The 18,695-nt window shown below is 42.2% G+C and overlaps 1 protein-coding gene across 5 annotated transcripts in view; it reads right to left on the reverse strand.

Moving 5' to 3' along the window:
- The window catches only part of PIAS1 (protein inhibitor of activated STAT 1), a 97,417-nt gene that overhangs the window by 21,306 nt on the left and 57,416 nt on the right, over window positions 1-18,695 (reverse strand). For all 5 annotated transcript variants that reach the window (XM_077263245.1, XM_077263247.1, XM_077263243.1 and 2 more), the window contains 4 exons: window positions 3,194-3,278; window positions 1,195-1,242; window positions 1,029-1,119; window positions 815-949 (listed from right to left, as the gene is read on the reverse strand). In XM_077263245.1, coding sequence (XP_077119360.1) covers window positions 815-949; window positions 1,029-1,119; window positions 1,195-1,242; window positions 3,194-3,278 — 359 coding nt within the window. The remainder of the gene's footprint in view (window positions 1-814; window positions 950-1,028; window positions 1,120-1,194; window positions 1,243-3,193; window positions 3,279-18,695) is intronic.

An 18,695-nucleotide genomic window follows, 5' to 3' on the forward strand; every position in this document is an offset into this window, starting at 1 on the left:
GTGTACAATAGTACATTACATAGCTATGACACAGGCTGCTGTGTGCCCTAACAGGAGCCAAACAGAACAGACGGGCCTAAAGCTCTTTGCAAACACCCAGGACAGAGGCACAAAAATCCTGAAGTCTCCAAATGGATCACTGAGAAGTCCAGTGACCTAATTAAAGAAAGGAAGGAATCCCTGCTTATTTATCATGCCGTGGGAAAGGATTGTAGCAATCAAAAGGTTTACAAGGCTAAGTTCACATTAGCGTTTGAGTCCGCAGTGTGGTTTTGCGGACATCTTTCCTTAGCTCCGCCTACTTCCGCATGAGTCCTGCGTACTTATCTTTAACATTGGGTACGCAGGGAAATGCCTTGTATGCGGATGCGTCCTCGTGTGTCGTTTTGACGTGCCCGCCGAACACAAGAAAATGCAACATGTTGCGTTCGGCGGGCACGTCAAAACAACGCACGTGGACGCATCTGCATACAACGCATGTCCCTGCGTACACAATGTTAAAGATAGGTACGCACGATGCTTGCGGAAGTAGGCGGAGTTAAGGAAAGAAGTCCGCAAACGCTAATTTGAACCCGGGCCTAAGATGGATTTTGTGTTTCAACCAGTCCCAGCTTTAGAGCAAGAAACGCAAACCTAGGACAGGTAGCTGCAAACACCACCACCCCTCTAACTACTGCATCGACTCCAAAAGAGACTGAGGACCTGCACTGCCTGCCAAAATAATAGGCAATTTTTAAGGATTTAAAAAAATAAAAATGAAACTATAAGCTATGTATCTATCTAGAACAGAAAACTTCCAGGTCTGCTAACTTACACGTCCAATTTCCGCTGTCCACGACACCACAATGGTGTTCGGAACGGTTGTAGAGAGTCGTACAAGTGAGGTAATGTTGATTGGTCGGCTTGGTCGCTTTGGTTCTACCCCATTTTTGGTTGGCGGAAGATAACCCTGTAACAGGAGTAGGAACATAAATTAAGTGGAAGACAAAGGGGGAGTAAGACAAGCACTGAGCAGAAGCCGCACTTACCGGCAGATTACAGGGTTTTCCATTGACTTTTACACACAGGTTTGGTGGGAAATGGTCTTCTTGAGGGCAACTGGTCTCTGACAGACAGAACCTATAGGGAAAGGTACAAGATTAGATGTCGACACTGGAATCTAAAGACAAACCCAAAATATAGACAGAGCTTCACCTTAGCTGCACTTGAACTGTAAAGTCACATTTTGTTCCAGAGATGTCCCTGCAAAAAAGGAAAGATACAACATTTTGAGTTTCTGAAAAATAAAACAAAGGAATAAAAAACAGTAAAAAGGGTTTTCCAATGTGGGCAATCTCTACTTGTCAGAAGGGTTCCTTGATGCGCTAAAAACTCATGCTGAACAGCGATCAGCTATAATCTTAGGAGAAACCTGTCAGTAGAGTGATAATTCAGACACCTGTTTCCTTGTGCACAAAAAAAAGGCCGAGTTTCTGATCAGTGCCACCAAGGGTCTGGTCAGGGTCAGTTTTTACCATCAGATTGATCACAATCTCAGATGTGGAAGGAAGGGGGGGGGGGGGGGGGGAGAACCATGTAGGAGGTCTCAACCTTCTCATATCAAGTCTCTGATTTTGTGAGAACCATTGATTTTATAAAAACATACGGACACGTGAGCAGCCACAAACTAGAATAGGTAAGAGTTCTGTGAAAACAGCAAATCAAACTCGTACGTGGAAAACTGATGTCTGGATGACCTAAAAAAGGGTTAATTCTTCCCGCAGCAGCACCTCCAGAGAAATGAAGCAGCACACGGTGCCCATTCACACCAATGGATTGTGTGTAATGCAAGTCCTCCAGGGCAAGAGGCCCTTGCTGAAACTGCTCTATATACTGGCCAAGAGGAGGATCCTGATTGGGGGACATCCAGAACACCGTATATACCAATGGGTTATCTAAAATGAACATCCCTTATAACGCAAGTAATTAAAAATACATACACATTAGCCTGTCTGTAATGAACACTTATCCCAATGGAGATTTTTAGTGATGGCCTCATACAAGAGTCAACTAAAGGAAATGTATAGCTGCATGTAGTAAAGCATGTCAAAGCACTAAAGGGGTGGGTGCGCTACACTAACAACCCTTCTCAGAAGAGAGTAAAACTAATATGGTCCTCCAGTGCAAACAGCAAGACAGAGCTTAGGGTTCTCGGCCTCTTAGAGGGGTTGTCCATGACTCTGAGAACCCCTTTCTCAGTTCCTATTTTACCTTCCAGTAAAAAGACGTACTCGCCTCTGATGCCAGCACCATCAGCACTGGCTGTCCCAGGGATCGCGTGACATTATGTCACTCAATCCCTATAGCCTCCTTCAAATAAATGAAGACACCCAGAGAAAGTCATAGTTGCAATTGTGGGAAGGGGAGTATAGATGTTATTTTACTATGGGGAAACATATGGGTTCAGAAGGGGTCGTACTAGTAGTGGACAACCCTTTTTAAAAGGGTCAGAGGAAGCCAAGCTCTGTGGCGCTGATTGCACTAGAGGACCTTTTTAGCTTTTCTCGCGTCTCTACTTTTGCCACGAGTCTAATCAGCGATTTCACCAATACCTTTCTTCCTATGACCACTTTTCCACAGAGCTTTTGGGCATAAGATTATTTCCAGACAGGCTAATTATACAGTCCTTTACATCACACTTTGTCCTTTCCATTCAGAGCGACCTTACGGTGTCCCTTGAAGGGAAGGTGGTACTGTGCAAGATGCGGAGGTGAAGGTCTGTGACAGGAAGCAATTGGGGCATTGTATACACAAAAAGGTCACTTTAGGGGAAGTTTGAGCCCTAAAATTGCTATGGTTTGCAATAAAACACTTTTTGCTGATTGCACACCATTAATGGTCATTTGCAGTTAAAGGTTTTTTCAAGAAAGTTCTTTGTTCATACAGAAAATCGGATGTGAACGATTTTGCCAAGTGCCACAAAACAGTTAACTAGAAGAGGATATGGCGCCCACCCTGGCAGCCCCCCATCACCTCAAACTCTGTGCCAATACAACACTTAATTCACCATCAGCCACAGATGTAACTCCAGCCTCCATCAAGCACATGGATTTCAATAGGGGAGTGCAGTTGCCAAGTGAGAGGCGTGAGGAGGGGGAGGGGAGGCAGGAAGAGAAAGGGAGGCTGGGAATTGGAAGGAAAGGGGGACACTTACATTGAGCTGCTGATTTGCTGGACTTGTTGTGGCGTTAATGCAAATGCAAAGCAGGTTTCTTGAAATCGCTGGCTGTTATCAGAGGCTGCAGAAACACAAGGACAGGCCGTTAGAATCAGGATCTTAACAAAAAGCATACGATTCAGCCACAATTTGACTTTTTGTTTTATATCCTAAATAATATTCATTCCAAGAGTCAAAATCTGGCAGAAGGTGCAGAGGACTGCGGGGGCAGCGGCTCATTACTGTAGGATCTGTAATATCAGCCCTGATCCACCAAGCGCACACCTAGAAATGTCAGTTTCCACAATCCTTTACATGCAATGACAACTTCAATCCATTTTCAGGTTAAGGAGAGTCAGAGGTCTTCACACATTCAATATGAAGGTATAACAAGCGCACAAGAAACCAGGACTATTCTGTGTGGAAAAGACAGAAGTGGAGGAATCAGTCACTGTAGAGGAGCCAAGGATTCCACAACACAAGTCGCTGGGGGCAAGATCCAAGAAGCTTCTTGTGGCATGTAGGGGGCTTGGAACAGAGGACCCCTGCTCATTAGTCCTTCCTAGGGCTTGTCTCAATCGGTTAAAATCTTACATTAACGTCTATTCATTTTGTGTCACGACAAACATTCTTTTGTAGCAGTCGGCAGCAACTTCACAGACCAGAATCAGCCATTCGCCAGGGATCTCAGGAGATGGAGTTTGGCAAGAAAAGCCTCATGTTAAAAGGGGCTCCCCAATACACACTGAACTGACCACAGGGTTTTACTATCATTCTATCCTACGGATAGGTCATCAATATCAGAACGTGCGTCTGACACCCAGCACATCCCCAAATCAGCCATCCCCCGGGGACTGCAGATCAGCTCCTATCATTTCCCCTGCAAATCTGCAGCAAAATCCTCATGCAACACAAAATTATGGCCTGTGTGAATCCACACTAAGGGCTCTATCACATGGCAGGTTGTATTGTACATATGCTAGACATTATTTTTGCAGAGAGATCATTACATTGAATGTGCCTTTTCAAATGTGTTTTTAGCAGACTCACTGTCTAAGGAGAAAAAGAAAAAAAAAGGCGACCAATCAGCAATATTGGAGCGGGATTTAACCCCCACTTCCAGCACGACGTAGTTCACTCACGTTTACTGAATAAGTTCTGTCAGTCACAGTGCCACAGTTCACTCACATTTACTGAACACGTTCAAGACAGTTAGATATTCATGTAATGGTTTATATATTTTGTTGATCTGATTAATAATTTCGTTCAATTGTATTAAGTTCTATGAGCAATAAAATTTAATGATAATGTATATATTTTTCCCAGAAAATCCTGTGTATTCATTCCATTATTCTTTAATCTTCATAAATAAACTACATACATATTCTAGAATACCTGATGCGTTAGGTTATGTGCACACGTAGGAAAAGAGGTGCAGAATTTTCTGCACAAAATCTGCAGCCGCAGATCCGCACAAAAGTAGTGACATGCACTTCTTTGAAATCCGGAGCAATTCCGCACTGATTTTTCCGCACCACCTGCACATCTTCCTCCCCCCCCCCATTAACTAACATTGTACTGTATGTACATCACAGTGCGGATCTGCAGCAAATCCGCGTCGTGTGCACATAGCTTTAGAGTGTGAGTATATATATATATATATATATATATATATATATATATATATATATATATATATATATATATATATATATATATATATATATATATATATATATATATATATATATATTTCTTTGTTTGTGGCGGATCGAACTCCAATACAAGTCATTGGACCAGTAAAGGAGAAAAAAAAAGCCGCAGAAAAAACAAAAACACCACCGTTTGCACCCAATACTATTTAATGGGTGGGAAAAAGGATTGAAGAAGTGACATGGATCAAAAATGGGTACACAACACTGAAGAAAAAAGGGACAAAAAACACAAACAAACCCAACCAGAAGATCAGTATGTGACATCTACGAGCTCTGTGTATTTGCATGGCTTTCTTCTGAGTAATATGGTTTCCACCCAGATACCAAAATTATGACTGGTTAATTCTGGTCTAAGATTAGGTCCAAATTAGTTTGTGAACCATACTAGGGATAAATAATACGGTTTGTCATCTTTATTTAAATAAGGACATTTTCATATCCCAAACCACTAAGCCAAGCAGAAATTAAAGGTGAAGCATAGTGGACACAAGACGGGGTGTGGAATCCAGAAGACTGCAAACACCGAATAGACAAAGCAGCCAAACAAAATTATTCCCCTGAGTTAAGGTACCGTCACATTAAGCGACGCTGCAGCGATATAGACAACAATGCCGATCCCTGCAGCGTCGCTGTTTCGTCGTTGTGTGGTCGCTGGAGAGCTGTCACACAGACGGCTCTCCAGCGACCAACGATGCCGAAGTCCCCAGGTAACCAGGGTAAACATCGGGTTACTAAGCGCAGGGCCGCGCTTAGTAACCCAATGTTTACCCTGGTTACCAGTGTAAATGTTAAAAAAAAAAAAAACAAAAAAAAACACTACATACTTACATTCCGGTGTCTGTCGGGTCCCCCGGCGTCCGCTTCCCTGCACTGGGTAAGCGCCGGCCCTAAAGCAGAGCGGTGACGTCACCGCTGTGCTTTGCTTTACGGCCGGCACTGACACATTCAGTGCAGGAAACTGAGCAGCAGCGCGGATGCCGGGAGACGTGACAGACATCAGAAGGTGAGTATGTAGTGTTTTTTTTTTGTTTTTTTTTTACTTTTACAATGGTAACCAGGGTAAATATCGGGATACTAAGCGCAGCCCTGCGCTTAGTAACCCGATATTTACCCTGGTTACCATTGTAAAACATTGCAGGCATCGTTGCTTTTGCTGTCAAACACAACGATACACGCCGATCTGACGACCAAATAAAGTTCTGGACTTCTAGCTCCGACCAGCGATATCACAGCAGGATCCAGATCGCTGCTGCGTGTCTAACACAACGATATCGCTAGCCAGGACGCTGCAACGTCACGGATCGCTATCGTTATCGTTGTTAAGTTGTTCAGTGTGAAGGTACCTTTACAGTAAGTTCACACTAGGCACTTTTTCAGCGCGTTGTGTGGTTTTAGATTTGCCTCTTGTGCATGCTGAAAGTTTATTGCTGGAAAAAAAATGCACTATTCCATTGAATTGGGTTTTGACACAAAATGCAGCAAAACATGATACCTGCATTTGTAACGTGTTTTTCACCATCCAAGTTAATGGGTGAAAACCGCTAAAAAAAAAACAAAAAAAAAAAAAACACATAACCCTGAGAGATGTGACATGCGCTGCAACCAAAAAACATGCATAGCGCAAAATACTGATGACAAAAAAAAAAAATCTGTGCGCACGAGATTTCTGAAAGTAAATTATATTGACGTATTTTTTATACTAATATACATACCCTTATATCATGGGATAATAAAGTTGGTTCAAATTATTTTAGACTGATGCTTAATGTGTTTACATTGTGTGTTTTGTGTATGTGGCTGTTGGTTGTGAACTCTCCGGAGAGTGTTTGAAGTATGACTGGTTATACATGGTATATTAATATACATACAAAAAGATCTCCCTTTGGGACCATTTGGGTTTATGCGTGCTCCTTCTTGCTTGTCGGCTTACATCTTTTCATAGACTATATGAGGCTTCGATCTATATATTTACTGGGGATCACCAGGCTATTTGCCCATGTCTGTGAGAGGGTTTCTATTTTCTTGTATTTATTTCTATAATTAATCATCCATTTGGTACCTTCGGTCAGGGGCCTTGGTTTGGATGCACCCACTGGTAGTACAGTAGCGGTGCGTCCCTTACTTGCAATATTTTTCTACCATCCCTACATGGGCAACTGTTTCCTCCGGCTTCGTATTTGGGGCTTAGGTTTCTCCGGCTCTTATGAGTGTCTTACGGTTTCCACGGTACAGACGCTAGCACTTATGCTGGTGGTGATCTCATCTCTGCGCAGGCGCTCCCCTACTCTCTTTAGGAGGGTGGTACTCTGGGCCCCGCTAGTTACCATGGCGCTGGCCGCAGCGTCTATGCGGATTGCTATTGAGGTCTGCGCAGGCGCCGGCTCCTGTTTCTTTGGAGAGGAGGCGGTGCTTTCAGCCCTACGGTATGTGCCAGCCTCACGCCCATTAGCCTCGGCCATGTCACATGATTGCGCGATCCTCCTGCTCCTTCCGGTTGGCCGGGCCACACACACCGGTATTTTGTTTGTCATTTATTTTGTTGTATATAAACCATATGCTTGTGCCTTTTCACACATGCCCTGAGGAAGCCCGGTCCGCCGGGCGATACGCGTGGGATATCGGTTTACATCAGGTTGTATGCACCTTGTGATCTCATAGGAGCCGCTACTGGTGCTGTTCATATGGCTGATTGCCTTTCCTTTGTCCTGTTTATTCTAGGACCTTGGTTTCCTGTCTAGCTTAGGCCATGTATTTGTGGGAATATATTTATTTTCCCTCATTGGATCCCCACTAGTGGCCTCCACCCTGTTATGGCCACACGGGATATTACCACATGAGCCAGTTTAGCTAGGTTTTGGTGGCTGCCAATTTTGTATATGACCCAACCTGTCATGTTTTGTGTCAGTTTTTTAAGTATGTTTTATTCATTGTTTGGTGTGTTTTAAGTGCATTAATAAATTATATATATATTTTCTTCATATTTTGTTCATATATTGTTATTACTCGGATGGTGTGCATGACATGCAGTGATGCTTTCTCTATATATGTTTTTTTCGAGATTTCTGAAATCTCAGGCTTCGCTGGTATGGTAAAATGCAGCTGAAGATTAGCATAAAAAAACGCAGCAAAAATGCATAGTATGAACTTAGGGTGCTTTCACACTAGCGTCGTACGAAGCACGTCGCAATGCATCGTTTTGGAGGAAAACGCATGCCGCAAAGTTGCCCGCAGGATGCGTTTTTTCTCCATAGACTTGCATTAGCGACGCATCCATCGTGCAATGGATGCGTCGTGTTTTGGCGGACCGTCGGCCCCAAAAAAGTTCCATGTAACTTTTTTTGTGCGTCGTGTCCGCCATTTCCAACCCCTCCTCCCCGGACATTACAATGGGGCAGCAGATGCGTTGTAAAACTGCATCCGCTGCCTCCGTTGTGTTTTTTTTCACAGCATGCGTCGGTACGACGCATTACGTCAGTATGACGCATTGCGTCGTGCGTCGTAAGGCCTTAGCCTTAAAAAGGGGTCGCTCCCACAAGACAGATGATAAACAGGTGACTGACAAGTCAGAGTCCCGTAGTGAGGAACACATGAGCTGCTGCTCCATTCCGCTTGTGGGGCTGATGTAGAAACGAGGCAGCCTGAACACTAAAGAAAGTTAATTGCTAGCAAGCAAAGTCAAATATTTTGAGAAGAGTATAAAAAAAAAAAAAAAAACTATAGCTTTATAAACACTGGGTACAGAAAGTATTCAGATCCCTTTGAATTTTCCACTCTTTCATTGCAGCCATTTGGTAAATTCAAAAAAAGTTCATTTTGTTCCCATTAATGTGCACTCTGCACCCCATCTTGACTGAAGAAAACTGAAATGTAGAAATTTTTTGGCAAATTTAATAAAAAGAAAAACTGAAATATCAAAGTCATAAGTATTCAGTCCCTTTGCACAGACACTCATATTTAAATCACATGCTGTCCATTTGCTTGTGATCCTCGAGATGGTTGTACTCCTTCATTGGAGTCCATCTATGTTTAATTAAACTGATAGGTGTGTGCTTTTCCAAATCAAGTCCTATCTATACAAGACCTCACAGCTCACAGTGCATGTCAGAACAAATGAGAATCATGAGGTCAAAGGAACTGGCCAAGGACCTCAGAGACAGAATTGTGGCAAGAAACAGATCTGGCCAAGGTTACAAAAGAATTTCTGTAGTATTCAAGGTTCCTAAGAGCACAGTGGCCTCCATAATCCTTAAATGGAAGAAGTTTGGGAGCACTAGAAGTCTTCCTAGACCTGGCCGTCTAGCCAAACTGAGCAATCGTGGGAGAAAGTCCTTGGTGAGAGAGGTAAAGAACCACCCCAAGATCACTGTGGCTGAGCTCCATGGATGCAGTAGGGAGATGGGAGAAAGTTCCACAGTCAACTATCACTGCAGCCCGACACCAGTCAGGCCTTTATGGCAGAGTGGCCCAACGGAAGCCTATCCTAAGTAAGAAATATGAAAGCCCACAGAGTTTGCTAAAGAAAAAAAAAAAAAAACAACAGACTATGAGAACTAAGATTCTCTGGTCTGATGAGATGAAGATAGACCTTTTTGGTCATAATTCTAAGCGGTATGTGTGGAGAAAACCAGGCACTGCTCATCACCTGCCCAATACAATCCCAACAGTGAAACATGGTGGTGGCAGCATCATGCTATGGGGGTGTTTTTCAGCTGCAGGGACAGGACTGGTTGTCATTGAAGGAAACATGAATGCAGCCAAGTACAGAGATATCCTGGATGAAAACCTCTTCGAGTGCTCTGGACCTCACTTGGCCGAAGGTTCACTTACCAACAAGACAATAACCCTAAGCACACAGCTAAAATAACAAAGGAGTGGCTTCAGAACAACTCGGTGACCGTTCTTGGCTGGCCCAGCCAGAGTCCTGGCCTAAACCCAATTGATCATCTCTGGAGAGAACTGAAAATGGCTGTCCACCAACGTTCACCATCCAACCTGACAGTACTGGAGAGGGTCTGCAAGGAAGAATGGCAGAGGATCCCCAAATCCAGGTGTGACAAACTTGTTGCATCATTACCAAGAAGACTCATGGCTGTCCTAGCTCAAATGGGTGCTTCTACTCAATACTGAGCAAAGGAGCCGAATACTTCATTCCATGTGATATTTCAGTTTTTCCTTTTTAATAAAATTTGCAAAAATTACTATATTTTTTCAGTCAAGATGGGGTGCAGAGTGCACATTAATGGGAAAAAAATTAACCTTTTTTTGAATTTACCAAATGGCTGCAATGAAACAGTGAAAAATGTAAAGGTCTGAATAACTTTCCGTACCCTCTGTAAATACACTACTCTTGTACTATGGAACCACTAAAACTGGTCACATTTTACAATAACCTTAATGAAGGGTCCACCACAATAAAAATTTATCAAATTCATTAAGAGGTACGGGATCTTAAAGCTTTTGGCTCATCTTTCAGCCGACGTGCACCAGTTTAAGAAACTTAAAATAGAGTGAGGGACAGCAGAACATTTTGGTTTTCTTTTCGGCCACTGTTGTGATGTATTATGATGAATTTATCGGCCTCGCCCACTCTCTGAAAAACTCCACTTTTCAAAAAGTTGGCAGCTTCTGCCAGTGCTGATAAACACCAAAAGTTGCAATTTTTTTCCACAACAAGTTGAACAAAAATTAGGCCACAGATGACGAGCCTTCCAGGTATACACTGATGTTCATAGATTATTGCTATGTAATCTTAGAGCAGCAAAATGTAGGGGTAGAGATCATCACTGCAGGACTAGATGTCACATGCAGTCCAGTCCAGCTAGTCTGAATAACCCCACTCCCACCACTGATCTGTAGCTTGCTGACAATGCACTGAACACAAGAAGCTGCCAATCAGGGGTGTGGGTAGGGTTATACACAGCTCAGCATTCATAGCACTGCTACATCTACAGGAAAACAGGGATTCAATCAAAACTATACCAAGCAGTCCACTAGGTGATATATCGCTGGAATCAGGCTCTCCGCCCCTACATCTCAGATTACATATCAAAAGCCTGCTGACAGTTTTAAAGGGTTTGTCCCGTCCAAATCTGCAGTGACTGCAGACACATGAATCTCCCCAGTGCGTGCACTGTAGGTTTTTGCCGGTTTCTGGCCCAGGACCGGAGGGTATGTAAGCGTTGAAATATACTCTGGCTGGGAGTATAGATTTTTACTTGCCAGGACAATATGGCTTATCGTTCTAACAGTGATCATAAATCCTTAGCCTTTTCCAAACATGTCAAAAGGCTAGGTTTCCGCAAGGAAACTGGCACAAAAATCAAAAGCAATTGTAATTAAATTTGCATAAATATCCAATCGGCTGTTAACTGAAATTCACTATTTCCTACAATCTCCTTGTGAAATAGAATTGAATTGATATTTATAGCCCCCAAATCCACAACATCTACACACTTGGAGGGGGATTTTTTATACACTAGTCTTGATCATAAGAGTCTGCTGGAGTGTGATGTGCCACATTTATTAAGAGGTGCACATAGAGTTGGCAAATATTTGGACCGTGTGACTCAGTGAATTAAATCTATGCCAAACCGCAGATTTGATAATTTAGGCCAGATTTCTGGATTAAATTATAGCCACACCCATCTGCTCCTTTTGAAAAAAGCCTATGCAAACCTAGAGTATCAAAACTTAACAAATGCGGCTTAGAAAAAAAATTTGCTACTCTGGACACGCATCTCAAGGGTCCTGATTATCACCTTACAGAGCCCCCCATGAGGCACTTCATCCTCCACTAGAAACAATCTTCTAAAAAGTGTAGAACCCAAGACTCCTGTGTAAAAGGCTTCTTGCTAGTGTTTCTTAGTCTGCACTCCCAGGTATTCGGAAATCTGAGCCTCAGGCATCGAGATCCACAAAGAATCTGAAGATGGGCACCAGCCAAGAATTTGTAATTTCCATGGTGACCGACCAAATGCCATTAGCAGAGTCTTGGCTTTGTCCTTGTAGAATTGTGCACTGCTGGAGAATTCTCCATATTACACGTTACGTTTAATCCTTGCTCTGTATATTACAGACTGGAAGTAGGGCAAGACTTACAAGAGGAACTTACCACTTGACTGGACCTCTAGACATCATCATTGCCTTCTGTTGTCTTTAGGTGCAATTACAATAATGTCTTAATGTGAATACATGTTTATTAGCTTCCAACGTGGAAGAGATTAGGAGAGAACAGAAGCGGATCTGTAGCTCTTGGCATCGACCGCTACACATTGAGCCGTATTGTGCTGTTCAGTTCCGTTTAATATTTCAATCTGCCTATTGTGGGAGTGAACAGTTGCTTTTTTGGGGGGTGCTAGACCCCCATCTATTTGATTTCGAGGTGGCATATGCAAAAGGACTGGTCAATGTAATATGCCTGGACAGTACCCACATAAAGTAACTTATAGCAACAACTACGTGGATGTAGGTTTAATATAAGTCAGATGTGCTACCTGTCAATTCCAATATGGATTTTTACTGAAGATTCATCCCACCCCTCCATGCACACACAAAAAAAAATAAAAAAAAAAAAATCAGCCAACAGACTTGTAGACAAGATATTAGACAACCAAAAGTAGAATTCGTCATTGTAAAGGGAGACTGATGATCAGAAAATGCATCACATAGTGGCATATAAAAGTTTGGGCACCCCAGGTCAAAATTACTGTTGAAGATGATCCCTAAAAAGGCCTGAAGTTAATGACGCATTTCCTTTGTATTTTTTCAAAAATAATCGCATATTTTACATTTTTACATTTACAAAAAGGAAAATGAGCTGATGCAAAAAAAAAAAAAAAAGTTTGGGCACCCAGCATGGTTAAGTACCTAGCTAGCATCACAGCTTGTAAGCGCTTTTTGTAGCCAGACAAGAGAGTCTTTCAATTCTTATTTCAGGGATTTTTATCCATTATTCCTTGGAAAAATCTTCCGGTTCTGAGAGATTCCTAGGTCGTCTTGCATACACTGCTATTATGAGGTTTTTCCACAGATTTTCAATGATGTTCAGATCGGTGGACTGTGAGGGCCATTGTAATACCTTCAGATTGCGCCTTCTGAGGTCACCTTTTTTTTAATCCACCCCCCATGCTTAGCCCCTCAGTGACCTGGCTGTGTTTTTTTTTATTTTTATTCTTTTAAATCTGACCAGTGTCACTTTATGTGGTAATAACTCTGGAATGCTTCATCATATCCTATTGATTTTGAGATTGTGTCACGAAAAAAACAACATTTTATGATAATGCTAAATTTAGATTGTTATATTTTGCGTTGATTTATAAAAACATAAATTTGACAAAAAAAAATAAAAAATTGTAATTTTCAAACTTTGAATTGTTATCCTTTTAATTCAGATAGTCATACCACACAAAAACAAATGTTTCCCTCATGCCTGCTTTACATCAGAACCATTTGAAAATGCTTTATTGTTAGAATTTTTGAAGGTTTAAAAATGTGGCAGTCATTTTTCATTTTTTCAAGGAGATTTACAAAAACTTTTTTTCGGGACTTCAATTTTTAAGTGACTTTGGGGGTCCTATATATTGTAAATCCCCAAAAGTGATAATATTTTAGAAACCACACCCCTCAACATATTCAACATTGCATTAATTCCTGAAAAGCACATGAAGGGGTTAATGGAATACCAGAAAGCAAAGTGGCATGACAGGAAAGAAAAATGTTATTTTTACCACCTAAGTTTTGATAACTTTTGAACAGGTCGCTATAGCAGGCAGACTTTAAGGCCACTATTTGGCTATGGACTGCCATGACAAACATCAGGACCGCACGATCAAGAACTCAGTGCTGACTGGATTAAAGAGGGACCCCCCACACTATTAACCATCTAGATGCCATAGTCACTATTGACAGCAGCATTTAAGCATAGTCGGTGCCAACACTGATCGAGGCTGATGCAGCAAGTTGTCAGCTATAGTATTTAGCCGACAGCTACAGAATTGTCACTCGTCGGGTGATGCTAGTCTTTTATATTGCAGATCAGTAAAAAGACATTGGTGATCACTAAGGGGGTTAATGGTTGGCAAGTTCTTTTCCTGAAGTGCTGTGCCATTTTTTCTCTAAACACACACAAACCTTTGATCAATGTGACCACAGAGTTGTATTTTAACCTCATCGGTCCACAAGACAGGTTTCCAAAATGCATCAGTCTTGTTTAGGTGTTCTTTTCCATGCTTCTGGCACAAATTATGGCGATGACGCAGGAGAGTTTTCCTCCTGATGACTTCCATGAAGGCCATATTTATGCAGGCGTCTCTGGAGTTGTGGTACATTGTTCTGTTATTCAGAATCTGCTAAATCTATCGCAAGGTCTTTGCAGTCAAGCATGGGTTATTTGCCTCTCTAGCAATCCTATGAGCAGCATTCACTTAAATTTTGCTTGGTCTTCCAGACCTTATCTTGACCTCCACCTTTCCACTTAACTAACTTTTCTTAGTTACATTTCGAACTCAGGCAAGGGCAACTTGAAAACATGTTGCCATCTTCTTATAGCCGCCTCCTGCTTTGTGGGCCTACATGACTTTAATTTTCAGAGTGTTAGGCAGCTGCTTTGAAAAACGCATGGCTGCAGTTTTTCAGCACAAGGTTAGAGGAGGCTGGATCACCTGACAAGCCAAACCATTAAGGTCTGAAACCTTGGTAAAAGTTATCAGAGCACACAAATCTCCAAGGGTGCCCACAACTTTGTATTGGCCCATTTTCCTTCTTTTTTGTAAGTTTGAAAAATGTAAATATATATTTAATCTTTTTTCTGCCTAAAATACAAAAGGAAATGTGTAATTTTTAACTTTATTAAAAGTAAAATGAGTTATAAAAGTGTGAAATTTGTGAGGAAAACATTGATGGTATGGATATGAATATTTACAAAATGCCTGACATTTTCATAGTGAATTTTGGGGTTTTGAAAACTTTTCTTCACATGTATTCTAAAAGGGAACCTCTCCCTCAATTCATGCAATAACTAAGGACCGGAACATAGGTATGCTTTTATATGAAATGTGCCAGCATTTCAGAAAAAAACAAGTTTGAAGAGCCAGCTGGGGTCTAAAAGGGAGAGATGAGACTAATCCAGTGCCGCCCTTGGTACGCTTCTTCCCGCTTCAGCTAGATGACAGATCTCACCCCAATACTCACGCCAGATGAGAAACCTGGGGCAAGGAGGGAAGAATCCGGCAGAGGGCAGAGCTGGACTAGTCTCCTCCCTATAGAGTCCCTGGCCAGCTTGTCAAACTAGATCTTCTCGGACATAGAGAGATTAATAGAAAAATATTTAGCTGCAATCATGTAGACAAGCTCAGATTCATGCTGCCCGATATTTGGGCAGCATGAATTGAGTGACAAGTTCCCATTAAATGAGATTTTCTTGGTATGGAAGCAACACCTAAAATTTAACACAAATTGGCAAAATCTAAAAATGGACAATGAATTCTGTTCTTGGATAGACCAGCATCGCCTGCACACCCTTCAGTTCTGTCATAAAACAACGGTCTCCCTACCAAAAGGCCTATCATTGAATTCATCAAACCTTATGCAAATAAAGTGGGAGGCGCTCATGTCAGCCAATTAGAGTGCAGATGTTGAAAACATTTCTATGAAAAATGTTACCTGCAATCTAATTGGTTGCTACTTTTTCACATGTAAATCTGCCCCAATCTCTCTTGAAAGGTACATCTTTATTAAGGAGTTTGGCACTTTTATGGGAAGGAACTGTACCTCCTTTCTATACAAAACCACCCATGCAAGGGAGTAAGGCAACCTTCTCATGCCAGGCGCGTGGAAATTCAGCACTCAGTCGTTTTCCAGATGGCAGAGCACATGGGGCTGTCCCATTAATTCAACGCACCTGCCTACCAGTACTTCGTGGCTGGGCAGGACTGGCACACATTGCACAGCACAGGGTGTGACGAGGGCAGGCTGAAGGAGCGGCCGAAGACGGGGTGGGGGTTGGCTTAGCAATGAGCAGTCACTCAGTCCCCATCACACACAGCACAGAGACACAGGCACTCATATATAGAGCCTAGGCCTGAAACAGGGCAGCCAGGACCCTGGACATCAGTGGACATTGAGAATTACATGGGTTGAAAAATAAAAAAATAAAAAGTCCTATCACCATCAAGTTCAACCTTTCTCAACCAATTATACACTTTGTCACCAAGTTATCTATAACCCTGCTGTTCTACTGTGGCATATTGCACAGGCACAGCTACATATTACAAACACCCCCAATTTCCCAATCATTTTTACCACTTCCTTCCTGGGACTAGCAAAAGTCTGCACCTGATTTACAGGGGTTCCCAACCCGCATTGTTCATCCGTTCACTGCAGATTAAAAAGAGTTGATCACAGTGTACAAGGTTGGAACAGCACAGCTCTGAACACTGCAGGGGCCTTTCTCCAGCACTGCAGCTGAGCCTCTATTAGAGTGAATGGGAGCTGAGCCACTGTACCCAAGAGCAGCCACCACAGTAACATAGTAACATAGTTAGTAAGGCCGAAAAAAGACATTTGTCCATCCAGTTCAGCCTATATTCCATCATAATAAATCCCCAGATCTACGTCCTTCTACAGAACCTAATAATTGTATGATACAATATTGTTCTGCTCCAGGAAGACATCCAGGCCTCTCTTGAACCCCTCGACTGAGTTCGCCATCACCACCTCCTCAGGCAAGCAATTCCAGATTCTCACTGCCCTAACAGTAAAGCAGTACATAGAGCTGCGCGGTTCCGTTTCCATACACTTTACATCTGGCCACCAGTAGAGCTCAAAACAGCTGAACAGTTGAAAAGCCATGTGTCAGGAACCCCCCCCCAGCAGTCTAAAGCTGATAACTAGTCCTTAAGGAGAGGTCACCAAAATCCTTCACCTGGAGGCCATCATTAGAAAATGACCTTTCTAGGCTGGTTTCACACTTTCGCTTTGATCCGCAGCGTTTTAGCGCTAAAAAACGCATGCGTTTTTTTCCTATACTTAACATTAAAAACACATGCGTTTTTTTTAGCATGCGTTTTGACGCGTTTTCGGCAACGCATGCGTTTTTGACGCGTGCGTCCAGTTGCAGAAATGCAACCTGTAGTAATTTCTAGCTGCGTTTTTTTGCCGCAAAAAAAAAACCGCATGCGTTTATTCGCGGCAAAAAAATGCATTGCTGTCTATGTAAATGCATGCGTTTTTAAGCACATGCGTTTGCTTGCGTTAAAAACGCATGCGTTTTTATAGAAAAACACAAGAAAAAACAAGAAAACCCTAACCCTACCCCTAACCCTGACAAGCCACCCCCACCATCAAGGTGATAAAGGTATCCAAACCCTAACCCTACCCCTATATGACAGTCAATACTCTACGAGTTTATATTTTTAGTACTCTATAGCAATACCGTATATCTTGGGGTGTCCACATTGAACAAAGCTTTTTATTAGAAGAATGTCCTGGTCACCAAGTCAACATAATAGCCAATTCCTATGTATCCCTAGGATCCCTAGGGTTAGGGTTTGGATGCCTTTATCACCTTGATGGTGGGGGGTGGCTTGTCAGGGTTAGGGTTAGGATGCCTTTATCACCTTGATGGTGGGGGGTGGCTTGTCAGAGTTAGGGTTAGGATCCCTAGGGTTACTAGGGATCCTAACCCTAGCTATTTCTGTTTATAGTGGGTTTTCTAGTTGATTTTGATGATTGGCAGCTGTCACACACTTCTGAGCATGCGTTTAAAAAACGCAAACGCAGGAAAAAACGCATGTAAACGCCGCTTTTTTTTCTGCATGCAAAAACGCATGCGTCTAAAAAACACGGCGTTTTGCCGCGTTTACATGCGTTTTTTCACCACATGCGGTTTTTTTTTTCAAAACGCTGCAGATCAAAACGCAAGTGTGAAACCAGCCTTAGTCAGGTTTTAGTGTTACACAAAAAAAAAAAAAAACCCCTACTTTTTGCCCAGATCATGATCCATTATAAAAGTAAAAAAAAAAAAAAAAAAGTAATACAGCAGGCTCCTTATCAGCAGATGCAAGGTTACAATTACACCTCTAAAAAGAGAGAACAGAAAAAAATTCACCAAACAAAAGGCAATGTCACACCTCCCCCTCCCTTCACAATGACCTTTGCACACACTCATTTGATGATTCAATACAAAAAGATAGGGTCAGAGTCTGTTCGTTGAGACTAATGTACAGGTGTTGTTTCCTGAAACGGTACATTAGTCATAGAAAGCCCCAGTGACCAGTGTGGGAAACGCTGGCCAAAAATGAAATCATACATTTAATACAAAACAGCAGATTTAAGCCATAGGTAATTTTTTGACTGCATTAGGGTTTAATCATTGGGGAACCATAATCAACTGCCATTACAGGGAACATAATGAGAGCATTATACTGCCTCTGTACAAATCCCTGGTTAGACCGCACATGGAATACTGTGTACAGTTTTGGGCACCGATGGTTAGGAAGGATATAATTGAACTAGAGGGAGTACAAAGGAGGGCAACAAAATGAATAAAGGGGTAGGCGAACTACAATACCCAGAGAGATTAGAAAAATTAGGATTATTCAGTCTAGAAAAAAAAAAAGACGACAGAGGCGATCTAATAACCATGTACAAGTATATAAGGGGACAATACAAATATCTCTCCGAGGATCTGTTTATACCAAGGAAGGTGACGGTCACAAGGGGCAATTCTCTGCATCTGGAGGAGAGAAGGTTTTTCCACCAACATATAAGAGGATTCTTTACTGTTG

The sequence above is a fragment of the Ranitomeya variabilis genome, chromosome 5, assembly GCF_051348905.1.
Source record: "Ranitomeya variabilis isolate aRanVar5 chromosome 5, aRanVar5.hap1, whole genome shotgun sequence".
NCBI lineage: Eukaryota > Metazoa > Chordata > Amphibia > Anura > Dendrobatidae > Ranitomeya > Ranitomeya variabilis.